Below are 23,552 nucleotides of genomic sequence, written 5' to 3'. Positions count from 1 at the left end.
GAACTATACAAAAAAGATCTTCATGACCCAGATAATCATGATGATGTGATCACTAATCCAGAGCCAGACATCTTGGAATGTGAAGTCAAGTGGGCCTTAGAAAGCATCACTATGAACAAAGCTAGTGGAGGTGATGGAATTCCAGTTAAGGGGTTTCAAATCCTGAAAGATGATGCTGTGAAAGTGCTGCACTCAATATGCCAGCAAATTGGAAAACTCAACAGTGGCCACAGGACTGGAAAAGGTCAGTTTTCATTCCAATCCCAAAGAAAGGCAATGCCAAAGAATGCTCAAAGTACCGCACAATTGCACTCATCTCACATGCTAGTAAAGTAATGCTCAAAATTCTCCAAGCCAGACTTCAGCAATACGTGAACTGTGAACTTCCTGATGTTCAAGCTGGTTTTAGAAAAGGCAGAGGAACCAGAGATCAAATTGCCAACATCTGCTGGATCATGGAAAAAGCAAGAGACTTCCAGAAAAACATCTATTTCTGCTTTATTGATTATGCCAAAGCCTTTGATTGTGTGGATCACAATAAACTGTGGAAAATTCTGAAAGAGATGGGAATGCCAGACCACCTGACCTGCCTCTTGAGAAATCTGTATGCAGGCCAGGAAGCAACAGTTAAAACTGGACATGGAACAACAGACTGGTTCCAAATAGGAAAAGGAGTACATCAAGGCTGTATACTGTCACCCTGCTTATTTAAATTCTATGCAGAGTACATCATGAGAAACGCTGGACTGGAAGAAATACAAGCTGGAATCAAGATTGCCGGGAGAAATATCAATAACCTCAGATATGCAGATGATACCACCCTTATGGCAGAAAGTGAAGAGGAACTCAAAAGCCTCTTGATGAAAGTGAAAGAGGAGAGTGAAAAAGTTGGCTTAAAGCTCAACATTCAGAAAACGAAGATCATGGCATCTGGTCCCATCACTTCATGGGAAATAGATGGGGAAACAGTAGAAACAGTGTCAGACTTTATTTTTTTGGGCTCCAAAATCACTGTAGATGGTGACTGCAGCCATGAAATCAAAAGATGCTTACTCCTTGGAAGAAAAGTTATGACCAACCTAGATAATATATTCAAAAGCAGAGACATTACTTTGCCGACTAAGGTCCATCTAGTCAAGGCTATGGTTTTTCCTGTGGTTATGTATGGATGTGAGAGTTGGACTGTGAAGAAGGCTGAGCGCCGAAGAATTGATGCGTTTGAACTGTCATGTTGGAGAAGACTCTTGAGAGTCCCTTGGACTGCAAGGTGATCCAACCAGTCCATTCTGAAGGAGATCAACCCTGGGATTTCTTTGGAAGGAATGATGCTAAAGCTGAAACTCCAGTACTTTGGACACCTCATGTGAAGAGTTGACTCATTGGAAAAGACCCTGATGATGGGAGAGATTGGGGGCAGGAGGAGAAGGGGACGACCCAGGATGAGATGGCTGGATGGCATCATGGACTCGATGGACGTGAGTCTGAGTGAACTCCAGGAGTTGGTGATGGACAGGGAGGCCTGGCGTGCTGCAATTTATGGGGTCACAAAGAATCAGACACAACTTAGCGACTGAACTGAACTATCAGGGACTTAGTCACTGCTTGAGGGTCAACATCTTTAATCAAGATAAAAGTTCAGTTTCAGCTGAGGAATGTTATATTTGACCACAGGAGTTCAAACTATGCCACTGGCTCAGGTTTGGCCAGTGGTTCTTCTTACAATGGAGCCTGGTCATTACAGAGCTTTCTACTGCACCCTAAGACAATTTTTCAGAAAAGTTAATTATTATTTTGGTTGCTAAACAATACCTACAGTTTTTGAGATACTGTAATCAAATGTCTTCTTAAAGAAAATTGTGTTGAGATCATACTAGTCCAGCATCTTACTCCCTTTCTTTTTTTTTTTTTTTTAATTTTATTTTATTTTATTTTTCTAATTTTAAAATCTTTAATTCTTACATGTGTTCCCAAACATGAACCCCCCTCCCAATCTTACTCCCTTTCTATGGCTGCTGCTGCTGCTCAGTCGCTTCAGTCGTGTCCAACTCTGTGCAACCCCATAGACGGCAGCCCACCAGGCTCCCCCGTCCCTGGGATTCTCCAGGCAAGAACACTGGAGTGGGTTGCCATTTCCTTCTCCATTTCTATGGCTAGTAAAGTCTTTTATAAAAATGAATATCCTTTCAATTGCCCCCTTTTCTTTGTAAAGGAATTGTCTTAAAGAGAGATTCCCAAAGAGAGAAAAGCGGATATCAATATAAAAGCTGACAGGGCTGAAAAGGTTTTCCACATATGGATGGAAAAGGAACTTTCTAGAAAAAGATGCTAACATTCTCTTTCCTTCCTCTTGATTTCCTGTACAGTGAGACATTGAGAAGCAAATATCAAAGAAACATGCAGGCCACTTACCCATGCAGTCTGGGCCCCAGTGGCCTGGACAGCACTGAGGCTGGAGATAATCCCTCCTACAGATATGGCGGCATCCGGGCAGAGACAGGGAGTATGCTCTGACCTCAAACGTGTACCTTGAAGGGAAAAAGTGGATGTTCACCCATGGTTACAGCAACTCAGTGAACTCTGGGCAGCGAGATTGCCATAGGTTTTAATTCAGGTCTTTACACTTGCCTATATTTAAAAATATGTAGATTGAACACATTTTGCTTCCTAGGTGAAAGAAAGCTTAATCATGATTCATCTTTAATGTAAGAGCTGGATGAAAAATATCAGGGAAGGATGAAATAAGGGTGAAATATCTAAAATGTCAGAAATAGAGTTAACTGATAAAAGAAATGATATTAGGTTCTAGGCATATGTTAGATGTAGACTTCAGACTTGTCTCTGACCATCCTAGCAGCCAGTGAAAGAAGGGAAAGTTCAAGCGTTACATGATACACAGTATCTGTGGCTTCAAAATAAACTGATCATTTAGGACTTGTAAATTTTTTGCAGATGCTATAGATGGAAAATTTCTGTGAGAGGTGTTCTAAGGTAGGGAGCAATATTTGCCATGGTTTCCTTGAGAGAGAATCATGAGTTCCTTGGAACAGTTTTTGTACCAGCTGAAGAACAGATATTCTACGGAGGTTAAACACTTGTCTATTTACAGAGATCTTTGCATGGATGGCTTATTCCAGGACATGACTGCAGTGTATCTAGAGCATTCTTCCATGACTGTCATTTCTTTTCATTGGGCCATTAAGAATAGTGTGATGCTGAGTTCAAGGCTGTATCCCTAAACCAGTCCCTGGAACATTGCTGATTAACTGCAGAGCTACTGGCTTTGTGGGCACTTGAGTTGGAGATAGTGTTGATTATTTCTTTGAAAGGCTGAACATACTGGCATGGACATTTCTTCACAAAGAAGGGGAAATGGAGAGCACAAAGGAAAATGAAATGTCCCCTCAAGAACCAGGCATGGCATAGAAAACAAACTTATGGTTACCAAAGGGGAAAGTGGGGGGGGGGTGGTAAATTAGGAGGGATTAACAGATATGCACTATTATATATAAAAGAGATAAACAACAAGGACCTACTGTATAGCACAGGGAACTATATTCGGTATCTTGTCATAAACTATAAAGAAAAAGAATACATGTATATAACTGAATCACTTTGCTGTCTACATGAAATTAACACTGTAGATCAGCTATATTTCAATTAAAATTTTATATTAAAAAACCAGCCTTGGATTTGTTTCAGCATAAATGTTCCCAGTTCTAAAACAGATAGATAAAATCTATCTAAAATCTATGCTATCTATCTAAAATAGATAGCATGTGTGCAATAATCATATTCTTTGTGTTTGTGGGAAGGGGAAGAAGTGGGGGGGGCACATAACCAAGTGCCCACTTTGGTCATGAAGAGTACAGTATAAAGAGTGTTCTAAGTCCACCTATAATTTTAACCTTGAGCCCCAAATCTTTCTGATGTACTTTCTCAGAGTGCAAATTGTGCCTACTTTAGTAACTGAGTGGTCAACTGCTGCACATCCTTGCTAATACCAGGCCAGTTAATGCTGGGAAACCTCTATTAAAAATGATGACTTGGGGTTTTAGAATATAGTACAGTTAACTGCATTAGGGCTTCCCAGGTGGCACTAGCGACAACGAGCCCGCCTGCCAATGCAAAAGACTTAAGAGATTTGGGTTTGATTGCTGGGTTTGGGAAGATCCCCGAAGGAGGGCATGACAACCCTCTCCAGTATTCTTGCCTGGAGAATCGCATGGACAGAGGAGCCTGGGGGGCTATAGTCCATGGGCTCACAAAGAGTCAGACATGACTAAAGTGACTTAGCATGTAATGATGCACAGCTGCATTAAGCAAACGTGAATTTAAAATAGTATAATAAAACAGAGTTAATTGTTTCATTTTATACAAAATTTTTCCAGTCCCTCACCCCTGAATTAAAAGCAAACTCGTTGAATAGTTTAATTTTTAAATTAGGAGACTGAGTAAATTAAATCTGTGTTTGCATTTGAGCTGCCTGGATGCATTCATGAGCTGGTGGGCAGAAATGCTTGTCATCTTTGTAAGGATTAAATTTGAATTATGAGAGTTTTGAGGTCAAAAAGAGGTCTTCAAGAATGCAACACTCACCTAAAATGAAACAAATCTGTCTCCCTTCTCTGGGTTCTATAGTATCAGGATGCAGAGCTGGTTAGTAAGATGACTATTGGAACCAAAGCCTTTAAAAATTAATTTTAATTGGAGTATAGTTGCTTTACAATGTTGTATTAGTTTCAAAGGAAGACCCAAGGCTTTTTAACAGGCTCTCACTAGAACTCTTTCCAGAGGAAACAAACCCCAGATGTTCAAAATAAAGAAGGGCAAGATGAGAGGAGAATATTTCTGTGCAATGCAATGTAATCAATTTTGTATGAAAATGTGAATCGTAATATAATTTTTAGACTCATGGTCATAGTTGTGAGTTGCTGAAGTCTGGGCTCAGTATAACCTTAGAACAAGAAAAAATCATGGAAATGCTTTGTAGTTTTAAGTCGGGAAGTTTCCATTTGGATCACAATCCCTTAATTTCCAAGACTCCAGCACATTATCCCATGATGAGTACCTGCAATCTCGGATTCCCACAGTGCCATTGGTAATCTTGGTATAACCATCTGGGCACTTTACTCCAAAGCTGACTAAGCAGGACTGGCACTCAGTTCTAATTGTAATGAGAGACTTCTTATCACATCTTTTTCCCTGTGAAAACACAAAAAAGAAAAAAAAATTAAATCCCACTAGCAGAGCCTGGATTGGCCAATCTCCTCCATTAGCTTCATGTAAACGAAATGATAGGGACGACAAAGAGGTTGATAGGTGATGACTGGCCAGTCTTTCCATCAGATCTGAAAGGAGTGTTGGGATCAACAGGGATCAGTGTCTGCCATGGGAAGCTGCTGCTGGTACCATGCCTTTGCCATCATGGATCTCAAGTCTGGAGTCTGGCAAAACAGGGCAATGTCACTATTGACATATATTCAAATGGGAAACTGAAAGTATACCACAGGGTACACTTTTCAAATGGGAAATTGAAAGCGGGTTCTTCAAGGTCAATTGTTCATGGATCAACAGGTCTGAAGAATATTCTTTCAGCATTGATTCCATAGGGATAATGTGGTATAGGTGCTAAATTAAGCATCCAGTTCCTGCTCCAAAGATGTTTACAATCTCTTGTTACAATCCAGCTAGGATGTGGGCTCCACGAGGGTGGTAATCTTTATCTATCTTGTCCTCTGCTGTACTCTGAACACTTGGACCAGTGTCTAGCACACAGTAGAGTTTAGTAATGATTTGTTTATTGAATGAATGACTTGCGGGAAATCACCAAGACACACCATAAATAGTCATTTGGCAACAGCAGGTGGCAAAGAATTCACTGCTAAAGTGAACGATGCAGACACACTTTGGCCTTGTCTTCAGGGTCCCTCATCCATGATTCTGGTACTGATCTTCCATGGATCTCCCCCTTTTACTCAAGTTTCCTTCATCTCCCCATCAAACATAAGCAGCAGTTTTGTACAATGAAAAAAGATTGAACTTGGGACTCAAAAGACCTAAGATTGGAATCAAGCTCTGTATCTTGCTAAATACACAGTCTCAAATGAACTCCTTATTCTTTGCCATCATCTGTAAAGGGGGGATATTGATAACCACTGTACAGGTTATTGAGACCTCTGAGTGGTATAACACGTGCAAATCACCTGGCCAGTATCTGGAATGTCACAGGCCATAAATGTCAGTTCCTGTGATGCTTTTTCTTTTTTGCCACATCATACAGCATTCAATGATGTCAGTTCTCTGATCAGGGTCTGAACCCATGCCTCCTGCATTGGAGGCTTCCCAGGTAGCCCAGTTCAGTGGCAAAGAATACACCTGACAATACAGGAGACATGGGTCCAATCCCTAGATCAGGAAGATCCCCTGGAGTAGGAAACGGCACCCCATTCCAGTGATCTTGCCTGGAAAATCCCACGGACAGAGGAGCCTGGCAGGCTACAGTCCATGGGGTCGCAAAGAGTCAGACATGACTGAGCAGGCACACCTGCACACAAACGCAGTCTTAACCATGGACACCAGGGAAGTCCTGCTGCTTCTCTGTTCTGACCTCTGTGTTTGGCCTCTTGCCTGTACTGATCAGAGTGTTCTTTCCTCTTCCCTTGGTGACCCAAACCTTGTCTCCTTTAATACCCTGTGTCACCATATCCACAAAACCACACTCATCTTTCTTCTCTCAACTCCTCCTCTCCCTATGGCTGGTCAGTGAAGAATGTTTTGTGGTCTCTCCATTAGAAAGACCCTTGCAGGAAAGGACCACTTTCTCCTATTTCTTTGTCATCCCTTGGGTCTGGCACTAGGTTAGTGGTGGTGGGAACATCCTAGCTACTTCTAAATTCACTGAAATATGTGAGGGCTGCATAAGAAGAAAGCTTACATTTACAGGGAAATTTATGATCATGCAAGCTTCCAAAGGCATCATCTTATTTGATCTCAACCACTGTAGAGATAAGTAAAGGAGGTATCATTATCCTCACTTTAGCGGAGAGAAAACTGAGGTGGGGGAGGTTCAGTGACTCAGCCAAGGTCACACTGTCAGTGATTTTGACTCCTTCATCAGCCATTGCTCTTCCCTACACACCGTAGTGGCATATAGAAAACAAACATCTGTTTTTACTGGCAGGTTTCATTTGGTGATCATTATGAACCAAAATAGCACTGGAATGTTCTTTGTCGACTAATAAAAGCCACTCTTAGATATTGCTTGAATTCTTTCCCTTTAATGGTTAGGGCACATCTACATTCTTTAAACAGGATTTTCTTTACATTAGGGTTTACCATTTAGATAAGTATATGGGGTGACATTACTTTGTCTTTTCTATCTTAGCAAGCCAGAGTTAGTACTGTCTTTTCAAGAAATCCCTTGACTGTCAAATGATTCAAGTGGAAAGGCTCATTATTTCTCTCATATGGTCCCGTCTGAAGGGTAAACTCAGCTACTATTGTTTGTGGAGCAATGTCAAGGGAGAAACTGAAGCTTAGAGGGACTAAGTGACACACTCAGGGTTCAACAGCTAGTAAGCCATGGAGCACAGAGAGTGAAAAAGGAGTGAAAGCGTTAGTCACTCAGTCGTATCTCTTTGCGACCTCATGGACTGTAGTCCACCAGGTTCCTCTGTCTATGAAATTCTCCAGGCAAGAAAACTGGAGTTGGTTGCCATGCCCTTCTCCAAGGGATCTTCCTGACCCAGGCATTGAACCCAGGTCTCCTGCATTGCAAGCAGATTCTTTACCATCTGAACCACTACAGAAGCCCAGTCACTTGTCCTCAAATAGCTGTTAGTTCAATCTTGATTTAACAAGAAAGCCCCAGTTCAGTCTTGCCCCTACCTAACCTCAGAGCTGGAGCACTTAACCCATATGCCATATTCCAACATTTTAGTGAAAAGCATTATCAGAGTATAGTCAACTGGAGTAAAATTGGTATTGATAAAGTTTGCCTGGCACGAGGAGGAACAATGGGGATTTTGGGATTAGCAGGGGCAAACTATTATCTGTGGGATGGTATGCAACAAGGTCCTACTGTATAACACAGTGAACTATACAATATCCCATGACAAACCATAATGAAAAAATATGAAAAAAATAGATATGTATAGCTGAGTCATTTTGCTGTACCGAAGAAATTAACACATCGTGGTAAACCAGTTATACTTCAATAAAATAAAAAAAAAATTGCCTGTCACAAAACAGACTCACAGACATAGAGAACAGAATTGTAGTTGCTAAGGGGGTGGGGGGGATATGGGAGGGGTGTATTGGGAGTTAGGGATCAGCAGATGTAAGCTACTATACAGAGAATGGATAAACTACAATGTCTTATTGCATGGCACAGGATGTACTCAATATCCTGTGATAAACCATCATGGAAAAGAATATGAAAAAAGACTATATATATATATGTGTGTATATATATAAAGAAATTGCCTGGCACAGATGCAGAGTCATGTTTATGTTTTATTAGTCATAAAGCAGAAATCCTAACTTGTGAAATGCATTTTAAATAAGTCACTTAGATCATCTCTCACATACACTCTTATAATTTTTTGGCAGCACAGCTTGTGTTATCTTAAGTTTCCTGACCAGGGATCAAACTAATGGCCCCTGCAGTACAGTGCTAACTTTTGGACTGCCAGGGAGGTCCCTCACATACCCTCCTGTAGCCTAGACTTGCTGCAGAGCTGGTTCTGAACCTGCTCTATGATGACAACTCACGTGTCATCACAGGCAGGCGTGCTGGTGTCCTTCATCAGGCCATTGATTCCACTACCCTGGGTCCTTTGACTACAACTCGTGGTAGGTAGATGGATGGATTCCCGGCATTTTGGTGACCTTGTGTTTCTCAATCAGTTATGACCTGACCTGGAATTCCCCAGAGCTCCTCTCTACTCATCTCTCTACAGTCATTGTTATTTTCAACATTCAGAATGATGCAATGGGAGGGATTCATTAAAACAAACAGAAAAGATAGCAAAATCCACAATGGAGAGAGGAATTTTAGGGCTAAAATCAGAGATCCCAGCGATTGCATTTTAGCACAGAATAGAACCAACTGGCTTAGTACCTCTTCAGACAGATGGATCCTTGTTAGCATCCTTTTCTCCATAAGCTTTTTATTTTGTGAAGCCCAGAGAGTACACTTCACTCATGACCACATAGGAAAGCAAAAGGTTTTAAACACAATCACGAAGATGAACAAACTTTTAAAAAACATAAGTTTCATCTTACCTGTTCTGCAGTTTCAGACAGGGAGCAGAGATTTTGTACCACCAATCCAAGAAAGAAAAGTATTACACTTTGTAGCATGGTGAGGAAATAATCGCTTCTTCTCCACGTCAGGCAACTGTCAGGACTGTGTAGCTACTTAAATTTAGTTTGATGAACGCCCAGTGAATTCTTTCTCATTTCAGTGTTTGCTTTTAAGTCTTTTCCTCTCCTTTTTTTCCCGGATTGTAACAGATGATATGTGAGAGCTGCCTCTAGACAGGAAAAATGGCCAATCTAGGGGTCGTGGTGAAATCGGCCACTCTCAACTGTATACATGTCCTGGCTCAATGACAGGATATCCTGAAGGGGCCGAGGCAGAGACATGATCTGGAATTTTTGTGCCTTGTGAAACTCCCAAGAAAAAGCTCCTGCCTCCCACTGCTCTGCATCCTCCTCTGGTCCTGCCTACTGCTGACCTCAGGCCCTGCCAACATGAACACAACCACACCATGGAAAACTGCAAGCCTCTCTCTCTGAATGCAAATGTCATCAGGCAGTATATACGGGGGTACCCATAAATGGGCACAATTCCAGGTGTGGAGGGGATGTTGCAGAAGGCTGGTCCTTGACTTAGGTGATGGTGGTGGAAAAGTCTATCACAAAGAAATGTCTCTTTTAAGATGCCATTGGTTGAGTTTTTGACTCATCCTTTGGCCTCTTCCAGGTCACTTTAGCAGCAAATAACTGAGTCTACAGGTGTCATCTTATGCTTCAAGGCCTAGGTCTAATGTCACCTCTTCCAGGAAGGCTTCTGTCCTGCTCCTCTAATATTCATCTTGGAGGTCCTCCCAGCATTTTGCACATCATGCTATGAAAGCCCAGTCACCTCCAGCCACGATTCACTGTCTGTCTCCCGTGACCAATTATCAGTTTCTTGAGGAGCAGGCCTAGCCTTTAACTTCTGTAACTCCAGCAGCATAGAGCAGAGATCTGTATTTGAAAATAAGAAAAACAACTCTAGCCCACATGTGTTGAAGACTTACTATGTACTACTCACTCTGCTAGACTTCTCCATGGATTAAACCATTTAATCCTCACAGTTCTTGGTGAAATAGAATTGTTCTCCCCATTTTACAGATGAGGTAACTGAGGCAGAGAGGTTAGGCAACTTTTCCAAAGTCACACAGCAAGTAGGTGAGGATCTAGTTTTCAAACTGGGTGACTCCAGAGCTAGTACTATTAACCACTATCCTCAACTTCCTAAAACAATACTTTACACATAAATAGCAGGTGGTGCTCCAGTCTCATTGACACGATGGAAAAATGTCAGACCTAGCACCACAAAGGATAAAGTCTGGGCTAATCAACTCTTGAGAGACCCTTGGACAGCAAGGAGATCAAACTAGTCAATCCTAAAGGAAATCAATCCTGAATATTCATTAGAAGGGCTGAAGCTGAAGCCCTAATACTTTGGCCACCTGATGGAAGAGCTGACTCATTGGAAAAGACCTTAATCCTGGGAAGGATTGAGGTAAGGAGGACAAAGGGGAGACAGTGAATGAGATGGCTGGATAGCATCACTGACTCAGTGGATATGAGCTTGAGCAAACTCTGGGAGATAATGAAGGACAGAGAAGCCTGGAATGCTGCAGCCCATGGGGTCGTAGAGAGCTGGACATAACTGAGTGACTGAAAAACAACAATCACCGAAACAGGCTTAAGGTGTATCTCATGACACCGAGTTAACTGGGAGACTCACAGTTATATACTAGTTTTTGTTAAATAATCCTAACTCTACAAAATCTTTCCCTGTGGATGTTTGAAACATTATATTCTATTGATCAGTAATCCAAGAAATTTCTGGTACAGATAAGCCCTTCAGAGGCTAACCCAGAGGTCTGAATGAGAAGACACCAGATGAGGAAGTCCTCACAATCCTTTGGTTCAGCGTATTTCAACCTCATTTAGAATCTACAAAGCTTTACAGATGATTCCACTTGCATGGGTGATAGCTGCTTAACAATGGACTATTATTGTGCAAAGTCAATGAAATTGAGGTTAACCTGTTAACAGAGCTATGTTACCTTAACTAATACTTGAGGGGAAGAAGTCGAAAGCATTTTTTTCTGATTCTTTTCTCTCTGAAGAACATGGATTAGTGTCTGTGCCTAGGAATGCGTTGGATTCCTGTGTGTGGGGGTGGGGAGGGGGAATGAACCCTTATTTGCATTTCCTAAATGGCTGTGGATGGAGAAGGCGATGGCACCCCACTCCAGTACTCTTGCCTGGAAAATCCCATGGGCGGAGGAGCCTGGTAGGCTGCAGTCCATGGGGTTGCGAAGAGTCAGACACGACTGAGCAACTTCCCTTTCGCTTTTCACTTTCATGCATTGGAGAAGGCAATGGCAACCCACTCCAGTGTTCTTGCCTAGAGAATCCCAGGGACGGGGGAGCCTGGTGGGCTGCCATCTATGGGGTCACACAGAGTCAGACATGACTGAGGTGACTTAGCAGCAGCAGCAGCAAATGGTTGTGGAAGATGCTTCAGGGGGTTATAGAGAAGAATTCTATTAGATAATTTGGAACACCCTGCCTCTGCTGTACCTTTCTTATGGATTGACCATGCTCATTAGCTCATTAAAGTTTCTGAGAAATCTTTCAGTAAAACATAACGTAATAAAACCAAACAGCTTCACTTTGCTGAAAGCAGTATTTTCTAAAAGTTTTAGACCAAGAGAGCTTTCTCTCTTTGCAAACTAACCTTCGCACCTCCAGGTCTACATTCTATTATATATATATATATATATATAATAGAATATATATATATATATATATAATAGAATATATATATATATATATATACATATTTTAAGGGAGATACTATCCTAGACTATAGCAGGTTGAATATGCCATCTTTAAATAATTCAACATTAAGGTTTAGAAATTAGCTTGCCAGTGGCCATGGGGATTCTGCAGTCTAGGACCTGTTCACACAGTTTATTAATTGCATTAGAAACATTTCTAAATACCTGGCTTTGATTAGAAGTTGAATAGATTTATTAATTTTATTTCTGTTAGGCTCATTTGATTGCTGTGAAAAAAGGTTCAAGTTATTTCAAATCTCTACGACTGCCTCTGCAATACACATGCAATGAACAAGAGCTTAAAATGGTGCAGTGTTCAACCATTCTTTGTATTATTGTATTATTAAAATCTGCTGATGTCATAGATGACTGCTGCACAAATCTCTACCCTTAGCCCAGCAGAGCTGTGAGGTGGCTCTGAATTTCCTCTGTCCTGAGTTGACCCGGTTCTGCTGACCTCTGTGTGCCTCATGGGGTGGGATGTCATTTTCACTATAGTGGACCCTGTTCCTTTTTGCTGATTGTTATAAATTGTCTCTAGCCATTCATGGTTGTTTTCAGACGAGGATTTTTAATCAACAGTACTTCACAGGCAGTTTGTTCCCTCCAATATCCGCTACTGGGATGTTGGCAGTTATTCAAGGCCTGGGAATGGCTTTCTTCTTCTGTGCTCTCCTGCTTCCTCCTCATGTCCCCCTCGACTGGCACTCACCTCCTTACCAGCGCCACCCACCCCCGCGACCCCTGTGATCTACCCTCAGCGGTGACAACATGAGGGGTGGTCATTTCCTCGTGAGAGAGAGGGTTAATTTCCTGATTGGAATCTGGAGATTGTTCCATATTGGAAAAGGCAACAGAGGGGCGAGGACACCTCCTGGGTCACATCCTGGAGCACCCCCTATGGCTGCAGGATTCTGGATTGTTAGTGCTCCTTTCTCTACATCATGCCACTCATTCAGATTTAGTCCCTGGTCACTTTGACTAGGTTTCCCTGGCAGCTCAGAGGTAAAGAATCTGCCTGCAATGCAACAGTCTTGGGCTCGATCCCTGGGTGGGGAAGGTCCCCAGGAGAAGGGAATGGCAACCCACTCCAGTTTTCTTGCCTGAAGACTCCCATGGACAGAGGAGCCTGGCAGTCTATAGTCAATGGGGTCACAAACAGTTGGACGCGACTTAGTGGTTAATGGCTTCCTGGGTAGCTCAAATGGTAAAAAATCTGCCTGCAATGAGGGAAACCTGGATTCGATTCCTGAGTCGGGATGATCCCCTGGAGAAGGGCATGGCAGCCCACTCCAGTATTCTTGCCTGGAGAATTCCATGGACAGAGGAGCCTGGTGGGCTCCAGTCGATGGGGTCGCAAAGAGTTGGACAGGACCGAGTGACTAAGGGTCAAGGCAGTAGCAGTCTTGTGAATGAGTGAGTGAAGTCGCTCAGTCATGTCCGACTCTTTGCGACCCCACAGACTGTAGCCTGCCAGGCTCCTCTGTCCATGGGATTTTCAGACAAGAATACTGGAGTGGGTTGCCATTTCCTTCTCCAGGGGATCTTCCCTACCCAGGGACAGAACCTGGGTCTCCCACATTGCAGGCAGACTCCCTACTGTCTAAGCCACCAGCGAAGAACTAACTTCCCTGGTGACTAACACTAGTGACTAAACCACCACCACTTCAACTAATAAAATGTTTCACATGTGCTTTGAGCAGCCTTCCAAGAAGGGAGAATTATCATCCTCACTATGACCATCACAAACACACACATAAACTTTTACACATGCCAGACACTCAATTTTTAACTCACCTGGGCTTCCCAGGTGGTGCTAGTGGTAAAGAATCCCCCTGTCAATGCAGGAGATGCAGGTTTGATCCCTCGATCAGGAAAACCCCCTGGACAAGGGCAGGGCAACCCACTCCAATATTCTTGTCTGGAGACTCCCATGGCCAGAGGAGCCTGGTGGGCTACAGTTCATGGGGTCACAAAGAGTCGGACACAATGGAAGCGACTTAACACACACACGTGCACACCCCCCTTTTGCAGATGAGACTGAGGCAGACAGAGGTTAACTCACTTGTCCAAGGTCACAAGACTATGAGTGATGGAGTGGGAGACGAATGAAGGCAGTGTGAAGCCCCGATAGATGCTGAGCCACCATCCACAGGTCCTGCTTTGGATCTTGAATCTTGAACAAGGTGCTTCTGGACTTTTTGAAGCGGCCAACAGAGTTAGAGCTTCTGAAGTAGAAAAAACCTAATCATTTATTGGGAAATCAACTGTATCTTTTGCTTTGCAGGGGAATAAAAAAGGCCAGAAATTGAGCTGTAAGGTGAGTTTTCTGGTCAAGATTTATTTTTCATTCTCTCTGCACTTTTTGCTAGACTGAGGAAGAAAAAGAACTCAGAATGGTGGCTACCTGTTGGTCTCTCTTGAGCAGCTATCTAGAAAATGGGAAAAGTTGCTTTACATAGCTTCAACATCTCCAAGAACTCCTAGAATTTTTCCAAATGGTGCTTTGGGAAATAAAAATGTAGAAACGGGAAAACAAGACTACATTCCTGAAACCTTTCAGCACGAGAAACTTGTTACTGAATCACGTTTGTTAGCCAAAACGCTGGTGCTGAGGTTTTTCAGCAAACAGGAGGGTTTATTCAAAAGGGTGCCAAAGGAGGAAACTGGAGAAGAAATCCCAAATCTGCACTCCCAAAGGCAACAGGCTGGGGTTATTTATGGGATAATGAATAACGGAGCAGGGTGGTCCAAGGCATAGGGAGCATGGAGAGAGGTGATTGGAAGATGTGGTAACTGACATTCAGCTCAGGTGTAACTAGGTTACTGGCATCTGCAAGTTCAAAAGGTCACTAGGCGGACCCGCGCGTGCCCAGTTGGCGGGGGGGGGGGGGGGGGGGGGGGGGGAAGGGGGGGGGTGGTCCAAACTGGTCTTAACCAGCTCAATTAGAACTGGATGCCCGTGACTTCAAGTTGCTGGAAAAGAATCTGGCAGATACCTTACTCTCTAGACCGTAAAGTCCTTGGAGGACTTGTGAGTTTTGTAGCAACAATGAAAACGATCTTGATTAGTGAAGGCAGCTTACAGGTGAAATGGATTTAACCCACGATTTCAAAATCAGGGAGAACTTTCAGGAAACGCCACTCATCCCTACTCAGACCCTTCCAAGCCTAACACGAACGTTGATGAAATTTAAAATTTGGCCAAGGTGGAACAAACAGAATGAACAAAACAGACTTTCAAAATCGCAGTTTGTAATTTTAAGCAGTATTAAATGTAGTCTCCCAGAAGAGAGAACTAGCTTGTGCTGTAGCTTGAGGATTTTATGCCAAGCAGGCATTTTCAGTGGAATCCATTTTTGAAAATAGGAATAGCTTGCTGATGATTATCCTGGATAGTCTTCCTGTGTACTCACTGGGTAGAATTCTTGGCATCTGAAATATCTTGGCCAGAGCATAAAATCTTTGCTTCTCTCCTTCACATCTTACTCAGTTCATTTCAGTCACTCAGTCATGTCCGACTCTGCGACCCCATGGACTGCTACACGCTAGGCCTCCCTGTCCATCACTAACTCCTGGAGTTTACTAAAATTCATGTCCATTGAGTCAGTGATGCCCTCCAACCATCTTACCCTCTGTTGTCCCCTTCTCCTCCTACCTTCAATCTTTCCCAGCATCAGGGTCTTTTCAGATGAGTCAGTTCTTCCCATCAGGTGGCCAAAATATTGGAGTTTCAGCTTCAGCATCAGTCCTTCCAATAAATATTCAAGGCTGATTTCCTTTAGGATGGACTGGTTGGATCTCCTTGCAGTCCAAGGTACTCTCAAGAGTCTTCTCCAACACCACAGTTCAAAAGCATTGAATTCAGCGCTCAGCTTTCTTTATAGTCCAACTCTCACATCCATACATGACTATTGGAAAAACCATAGCTTTGACTAGAGGGAACTTTGTTGTCAAAGTAATGTCTCAGCTTTATCTAATAGTAAGATTGAAACAATTCAACAGCTATTTATATTCTGGATATAGAAATTACCAAAAAGAAACCCACATTCTTTCTGTTTTAAAAAGTTTTTCTTGTATCCATCTGCAGAGCAATATTAAATTCTTTTTTCTTTGCCCTTCTCTCTTCCCTGCTTTGGGTAAAAAAATATCTTACACTTTTCTAAATCAAAGGACTTAACAAGCTAAACTGAAAGTATCCTATAATTTCATATCGTATTTCTTATATAAGCAATGGAAATTTCTTTTTTTTAATTTTGTTTTTAAAATTAATTTTTATTGGAGTCTATTCTGGGCTTCCCAGGTGGCACTAGTGGTAAAGAACCTGCCAGCTAATGCAGGAAACAAGAGATGAGAGTTCAGTCTCTGGGTTGGGAAGATCCTTTGGAAAAGGAAATGGCGACCCACTCCAGTCTTCTTGCCTGGAGAATCTCATGGACAGAGGAGCCTGGAGGGCAACAGTCTGTAGGGTCTCAAAGAGTCAGACACAACTGAAGTGACTTAGTGCTAGCTTGGAGTCTATTCTACAGTACAGCAAAGTGAGTCAGCTACACATATACATATATACCCTCTGTTTTGGATTTCCTTCCAATTTGTCATATCATGTTTTGAATAACCTCTTTAAAAGGTCTTCAGTTAAAAGTCTAAATAATATTTTATTTGGTCTGGTTTATATATATCATTGTTCTACATACTCCCAAATATCTTTGATTATATAGACATATGTTGAGTCTAACAGGATGCTTTTTCTGTTGCCACCACACTGTAAATTTTACTTAGTCTTTCTTTTGTACCACAGACATTTGTGGAATGCCAGACTCCATTCTGGGCTCTCAGGACACAGAAGTGGGTAAGTCACCTTGCATTGTGCATTATAACTTTAACCATATTTTTGCACATATTATCTTGCTTAAATTTTATTATACCCTTGTGAAATAGACTGGGAAAAAGGTGATATCTTGATTTGGTAGATGTGAAAATGGAGGCATTTGCCTGTTATGATAAACCAGCTAATGAATGGATTATCATGGTTCATCTAATTCCTTCATTCAAATGCTAAACTTGTCTATTTGTTGTCACGTGAGACAAGGTCATGACCACCAGAAGTCCTGAAGAATAAATATAAGGAATATGATTGAGATTCATACAGCCACAGACATACTTGCACCAGAACTGAAGTGTACCCATTCCCGGTGGCCACTGCATGATCTCCTGGTCTTCTTGTCCATGGCATAACATGGCATGGCAAATTGGATGGATTGAGGCTTCCTGTTTTATATAAAAAAACTTAGCCATGTTCCAGGACCATGTTCCACACCAGCTCTACGCAGCATATGGTGGAGCAGACACTTGCCAAGCATGCCTCTCCCTTCCTGACTTGCCTAGCCTGGAAACAACCTTCTCCTAAGAGTCATTTGATTCATTTCCGTCTAGCTTTTGTTCAAATCCACCTTCTCCAAGAGACATGTGCAGACTATTCTACTGAAAGCTCCCGCCCCAGCAGGAACAGCTGCTGCTGCTTCTTATCCTGAGATTTTTTCCCTCGCTCCCCCCAATTAGAATATATGTTCATTTACAGCAGAGATTTTTGTCTGCTTACTTAACTGATAGATCTCAAATATCTGAAAGGGTGCTTGATAGACTATAAGCACTCAATACAGGTGACTGACAGAACTCTCAGAAGTGAATATTTCTCAGCTACATAAACAGGTTAGATAATTCAATAAAAACACCACCATCACCCCCAAAACATTATTGAAACATACTTTTCTTTTTTCTTTAAATTCTGTGAGCCACAAATCAGTTCTTTCTGCACTTGACACCACTCAGTTCTGCCATAGCATACTTCTCTAAATGAATCACTCTAAAATTTCCCTGTTGCTTGTTGAGTTTTTTCCACATCTTTTTCTGCTGGATTATTATTCTGATACCTGGGAAATAAAATTCTTGTAACTTTTGTTAAACATTTTTTCTGTTTCTTACAAAGTGGTTTTCATCCACAAGTCCTAGGCTCTTTCCATCTGTGATGAATATAGATTCAGAAAAGAGAGTTAGTTCAACACATACAAGGGTCTGGCTCCAGTGATGCCCCTACTGACCCTGACCTTGAGCAAGCCCTTCAACTTCGATAATAAAAGAAGAGGGTGGAATGACGTGATATAGAATCTGCTTCTCCACATTTACAGCATATTGTAATAAAGAAATATAGCTTCTTTATGTAAATAATAATTTGATAATAATTTAATGTAATAACAAATAATAAAATAAAACATTTCTTTTCACATTTCTCACCCTAAGATTTCTCTCCTTCCACATTTCTTTAAGCCTGAACACGTTTGGTGATTGACTTGAATTCTGGGTGCATCCTAGAGAACTGTAGGTAAATTACTTTCCCTCCCAAGTAATCTGAATTGGCTTAAATCCCTCAAAATGACTGTCTCAAAGGAAACAAACATTCCAGGATTTTGAGAACAGGGTGGTGGGGATATAGTTAAGCTAGGATTTATTGTCATGGTGGTATTTTGCCTATGTGATTTCATCAGCCTGAAGAGGAAAATATCACACTGAACCATACGAAATACTTTTAGGTCAAAAATAAGCTTCACAGGGTGCACCCCACATGTACCTGTGTAGCACTATTCATGATGCAAAAACAGTTTGAAACTTAATCTTCACAGAGAGGCACCCTCCGAGTCCATTGTCATTTCTCAGGGGCTGAATTTGCAGGAAGGTTATTATTGGGAGTATTAAGATACAAGGGCTCAAGTGACTGTCAGTCTGAGTTGAAGTGCTGCATCTCCAGGTAGCACGTCCACTGGGGTCACGGCACCGCCTCTCCTTTATGCTTCCTAACAGAAGGGAAGCGCTGACTGTGCAGATGAATAAACGTCCGTGCCTTCACCTGGCCCTGAACACCCCTCCTGGTTCCTTTGTGTTGTGCTCTGAGAGAGTAAATAAATGCGTGCAGTTATTATGAGGAACTGACAGGGCAAAAGGGTTTCCTGCACACTCATCAGATCCTGGCCCTTGCAGGAGTCAGCTTTCCCAAGCAGGGGATGTGTCCAAACACGTGTCTCCATGTCCTCTTGGGCCTTTCCTTTTCCTTTGTTAGGGCAAATCTTTCCAGGCAGCAAACTTTCTTTTTTTGTGATTTTGTTTTTCCTTTCTGTGGAGGCCAGTCAGCAGGTCCTGCTTTAGGCAAAATTGTAAAGTAGGCAAAGTTTCTCTTTGGCTTCCGCCTTCCCTCCCCGTCACCATCTCACGCCCCCCACTTCATTCATTCCATTGACCAGTCTTAACTGGATGTTGTTCTCCATCCTCAGGGCATGTTTCTGATTGGGATGTTATTTCAAGGTAATATCCTAATTCTTAGTTAGAATTCATTATTTTTTTGAAAAGATTTTTTTGATGTGGACCATTTAAACCTTTATTGAATTTGCTACAACATTGCTTCTGTTTTATATTATGTATTTTTTTTTTGGCCCTGAGGCATGGAGGGTTTTAGTTCCCTGACAGGGATCAAACCTTCACACCCTGCATTGGAAGGTGAAGTGCTAATCGCTGGACTGCCAGGCCAATCCCTAGCATTCAGTATTAATCAATTAGTCAGTCAGTCAGTGCAGTCATTCTGTCGTGTCCAACTCTTTGTGACCCCATGGACTGCAGCATGCCAGGCCTCCCTATCCATCACTAACCCCTGAATTTACTCAAACTCATGCCCATTGAGTCAGTGATGCCATCCAACCATCTCATCCTCTGTTGTCCCTTTCTCCTCCCGCCTTCAATCTTTCCCAGCATCAGAGTCTTTTCAAATGAGTCAGTTCTTCACATCAGGTGGCCAAAGTATTGGAGTTTTAGCTTCAGCGTCAGTCCTTCCAATGAATACTTAGGACTGATTTCCTTTAGGATGGACTGGTTGGATTTCCTTGTAGTCCAAGGGACTCTCAAGAGTCTTCTCTAACACCACAGTTCAAAAGCATCACTTCTTCAGCACTCAGCTTTCTTTACAGTCCTACTCTCACATCCATACATAACCACTGGAAAAACCATATCTTTGACTAGACGGACCTTTGTTGACAAAGTAATGTCTCTGCTTTTAAATATGCTGTCTAAGTTGGTCATAACTTTTCTTCCAAGGAACAAGCATCTTTTAATTTCATGGCTGTAGTCACCACCTGCAGTGATTTTGGAGCCCGCAAAATAAAGTCTCTCACTGTTTCCATTGTTTCCCCATCTATTTGCCAAGAAGTAATGGGACTGGATGCTGTGATCTTAGTTTTCTGAATGTTGAGTTTTAAGCCAACTTTTTAACTCTCCTCTTTCACTTTCATCAAGAGGCTGTTTAGTTTTTCTTCACTTTCTGCCATAAGGGTGGTGTCATCTGCATATCTGAGGTGATTGATATTTCCCTCAGCAATCCTGGTTCCAGCTTGTGCTTCATCCAGCCCAGCATTTCTCATGATGTACTCTGCATAGAAGTTAACTAAGCATAGTGACAATATACAGCCTTGACATATTCGTTTTCCTGTTTGGAACCAGTCTGTTGTTCCATGTCCAGTTCTAACTGTTGCTTCTTGACCTGCATACAGATTTCTCAGGGGGCAGGTCAGGTGGTCTGATATTCCCATCTCTTTCAGAATTTTCCACAGTTTATTGTGATCCACACAGTCAAAGGCTTTGGCATAGTCAATAAAGCAGAAAGAGATGTCTTTCTGGAGCTCTCTGCTTTTTCTATGATTCAGTGGATGTTGGCAATTTGATCTCTGGTTCCTCTGTCTTTTCTAAATCCAGCTTGAACATCTGGAAGTTCACGGTTCACGTGAATCGTACTGTTGAAGCCTGGCTTGGAGAATTTTGAACATTACTTTACTAGCGTGAGAGATGAGTGCAATTGTGCAGTAGTTTGAGCATTCTTTGGCATTGCGGTTCTTTGGGATGAGAGTGAAAACTGACCTTTTCCAGTCTTGTAGCCACTGCTGAGTTTTCCAAATTTGCTGGCATATTGAGTGCAGCACTTTCACAGCATCATCTTTAAGATTTGAAATAGCTCAACTGGAATTTCATCACGTCCACTAGCCTCATTCGTAGTGATGCTTCCTAAGGCCCACTTGACATCACATTCCAGGATGTCTGGCTCTAGGTGAGTGATCATACCATCGTGGTTATCTGGGTCATGAAGATCTTTTTTGTATAGTTCTTCTGTGTATTCTTGCCACCTCTTCTTAGTATGTTCTGCTTCTGTTAGGTCCATACCATTTCTCTCCTTTATTGAGCCCATCTTTGCATGAAATGTCCCCTTGGTATCTCTAATTTTCTTGAAGAGATCTCTAGTCTTTCCCATTCTGTTGTTTTCCTCTATTTCTTTGCATTGATCACTGAAGAAGGCTTTCTTTTCTCTGCTTGCTATTCTTTGGAACTCTGTATTCATTAGTTGGTAGCTGGTGTTAATTATTTAGTATTTCCATAATAATTTTTGATATTTACTTGATCATCATGAGCATTTATCCTCCTAATCATTCAGCAGTTATTTTTGTTTCTCTTCTTTTCCTCTCCATTGGTAGAACCAGCCATTCCTATTGATCCTATCTTCCCTAGTGGCTCAGATGGTAAAGAATCTGCCTGCAATACAGAAGACCTAGATTCGATCCCTCGGTCAGGAAGATCCCCTGGAGAAGCAAACGTCCACCCACTCCAGCATTCTTGCTTGGAGAATTCCATGGACAGAAGAGCCTGGGAGGCTACAGTCCATGGGGTTGCAAAGAGTCAGACATGACTGAGTGACTGTCACTTTTCATTCCTTTTTAATAAGTAGACTCCTAGCATAAATCTGAACACTTCTCTTCATCCTCACCTCTCTCACCTTGCTTCATGCTGCCATCATCTTTTGCCTACATTATCATAGTACCATTGTAACACCCTACTTGACCTCCCTCCTTCCCCCTTTGCCCCCTAATTCATTTTATGAACAGCAGTCAGAATGATGTTTTAAGCATATAAGACCAAGTTTTCCCAGCTTAAAACTCTTGAATGACTTGCCATCACATTTTCTACCAAGCCCCAACTTATTCCTGTGGCCTTGGGTCCTAGCTGATTTGGTCTCTGGTCTTTTCTGTGGCTTCCCTTGTAGCTCAGTTGGTAAAGAATCTGCCTGCAATGCAGGAGACCTGGGTTCAACTCCTAGGTCGGGGAGATCCCCTGGAGAAGGAAATGGCACCCCACTCCAGTGTTCCTGCCTGGAGAATCCTATGGGCAGAGGAGCCTGGTGGGATGCAGTCCATGGGGTCACAAGGGTCGGACACAACTGAGCAACTAAACAACCACCACCACTTCTCTCTGGCCTTGTCCTGAAGCACTCTCTAATGCACTCTGCTGCACCCCTCCTGCCTTATTCTGTGTCATCCACACGTCAAGTTTGTTCCCCTCTTTGGCATTTTTCAAATGCTGTTCCTCTGCCTGGACTGTGCTTCTCTCTGATTTTTGCACAGTTGACTTTTTCTTGTCATCATCCCTTGAGGTCATCACGGAGCCCCAAGCTGAGCTCCAGGGCTATACAACAGGTTCCCACTAGCTCCCTATTTTACATCTGGTAGAGAAGGCAATGGCACCCCACTCTAGTACTCTTGCCTGGAAAATCCCCTGGATGGAGGAGCCTGGTAGGCTGCAGTCCATGGGGTCGCTAAGAGTCAGGCATGACTGAGCGACTTCACTTTCACTTTTCACTTTCATGCATTGGAGAAGGACATGGCAACGCACTCCAATGTTCTTGCCTGGAGAATCCCAGGGACAGGGGAGCCTGGTGGGCTGCCGTCTATGGGGTCACACAGGGTCGGACATGACTGAAGTGACTTAGCAGCAGCAGCAGCAGTGTGTATATGCCAGTGCTATTCTCTCAGTTTATCCCACCCTCCCCTCCGCACGCTGTGCATCAGTTCTCATTGGAATGTCACTTACAGAGAAGCTGCCCCTGATCACCTAAGCAGGATAGCCATCTAGACACTGTGTTACACCAGTCCACTTTGGTTCTCCACCTAGTACTTATCCCATGTGACAGTATCTTATTTGTTACTGGTTCTCTTTTCCTCACGGAATGAAAGCTCCCTGAAAGCAGTTTACCCTAGGCATTTCCCCAGTGCCTAGAACAGTGCCTGATACATAGTAGACAAATAGTAAATTAAATTGTTGTTGAATGAATTTATAAGTATTAATGTGCCTGGTTCTTAACTTAATCTTCTCAAAATTCCTTTGAGAAAAGTACTATTATTTTCTTTGTTTTACAAATTAAAAGGACAGAGGCAAGTAGAGCTCTTTAAGGAAGGCTGGATATATAACTTCTAGGGTCTAGTGCAAAATGGAAATGCAGGATCCTTTCTTAAAAATTACTAAGAATTTTTAAGATAGAGACAGCTGGGCAGAGTAAGTAGTTTT

General features: G+C 42.4%; 1 protein-coding gene across 1 annotated transcript in view; it reads right to left on the bottom strand.

Annotated features, from left to right (window-relative positions):
* The window catches only part of STAB2 (stabilin 2), a 174,069-nt gene extending 164,706 nt beyond the window's left edge, over nt 1-9,363 (bottom strand). Inside the window, exons 1-3 of the mRNA XM_052640296.1 lie at nt 9,286-9,363; nt 5,069-5,202; nt 2,410-2,525 (exon numbers count right to left, since the gene is read on the bottom strand). Coding sequence (XP_052496256.1) covers nt 2,410-2,525; nt 5,069-5,202; nt 9,286-9,363 — 328 coding nt within the window. The remainder of the gene's footprint in view (nt 1-2,409; nt 2,526-5,068; nt 5,203-9,285) is intronic.
* Between the last annotated feature and the right edge of the window lie 14,189 nt (nt 9,364-23,552).

This window comes from Budorcas taxicolor, chromosome 5, assembly GCF_023091745.1.
Source record: "Budorcas taxicolor isolate Tak-1 chromosome 5, Takin1.1, whole genome shotgun sequence".
Lineage (NCBI taxonomy): Eukaryota > Metazoa > Chordata > Mammalia > Artiodactyla > Bovidae > Budorcas > Budorcas taxicolor.
Note: the sequence above shows the minus strand (reverse complement) of the source record. Positions and strands in the feature narration are given on the sequence as shown.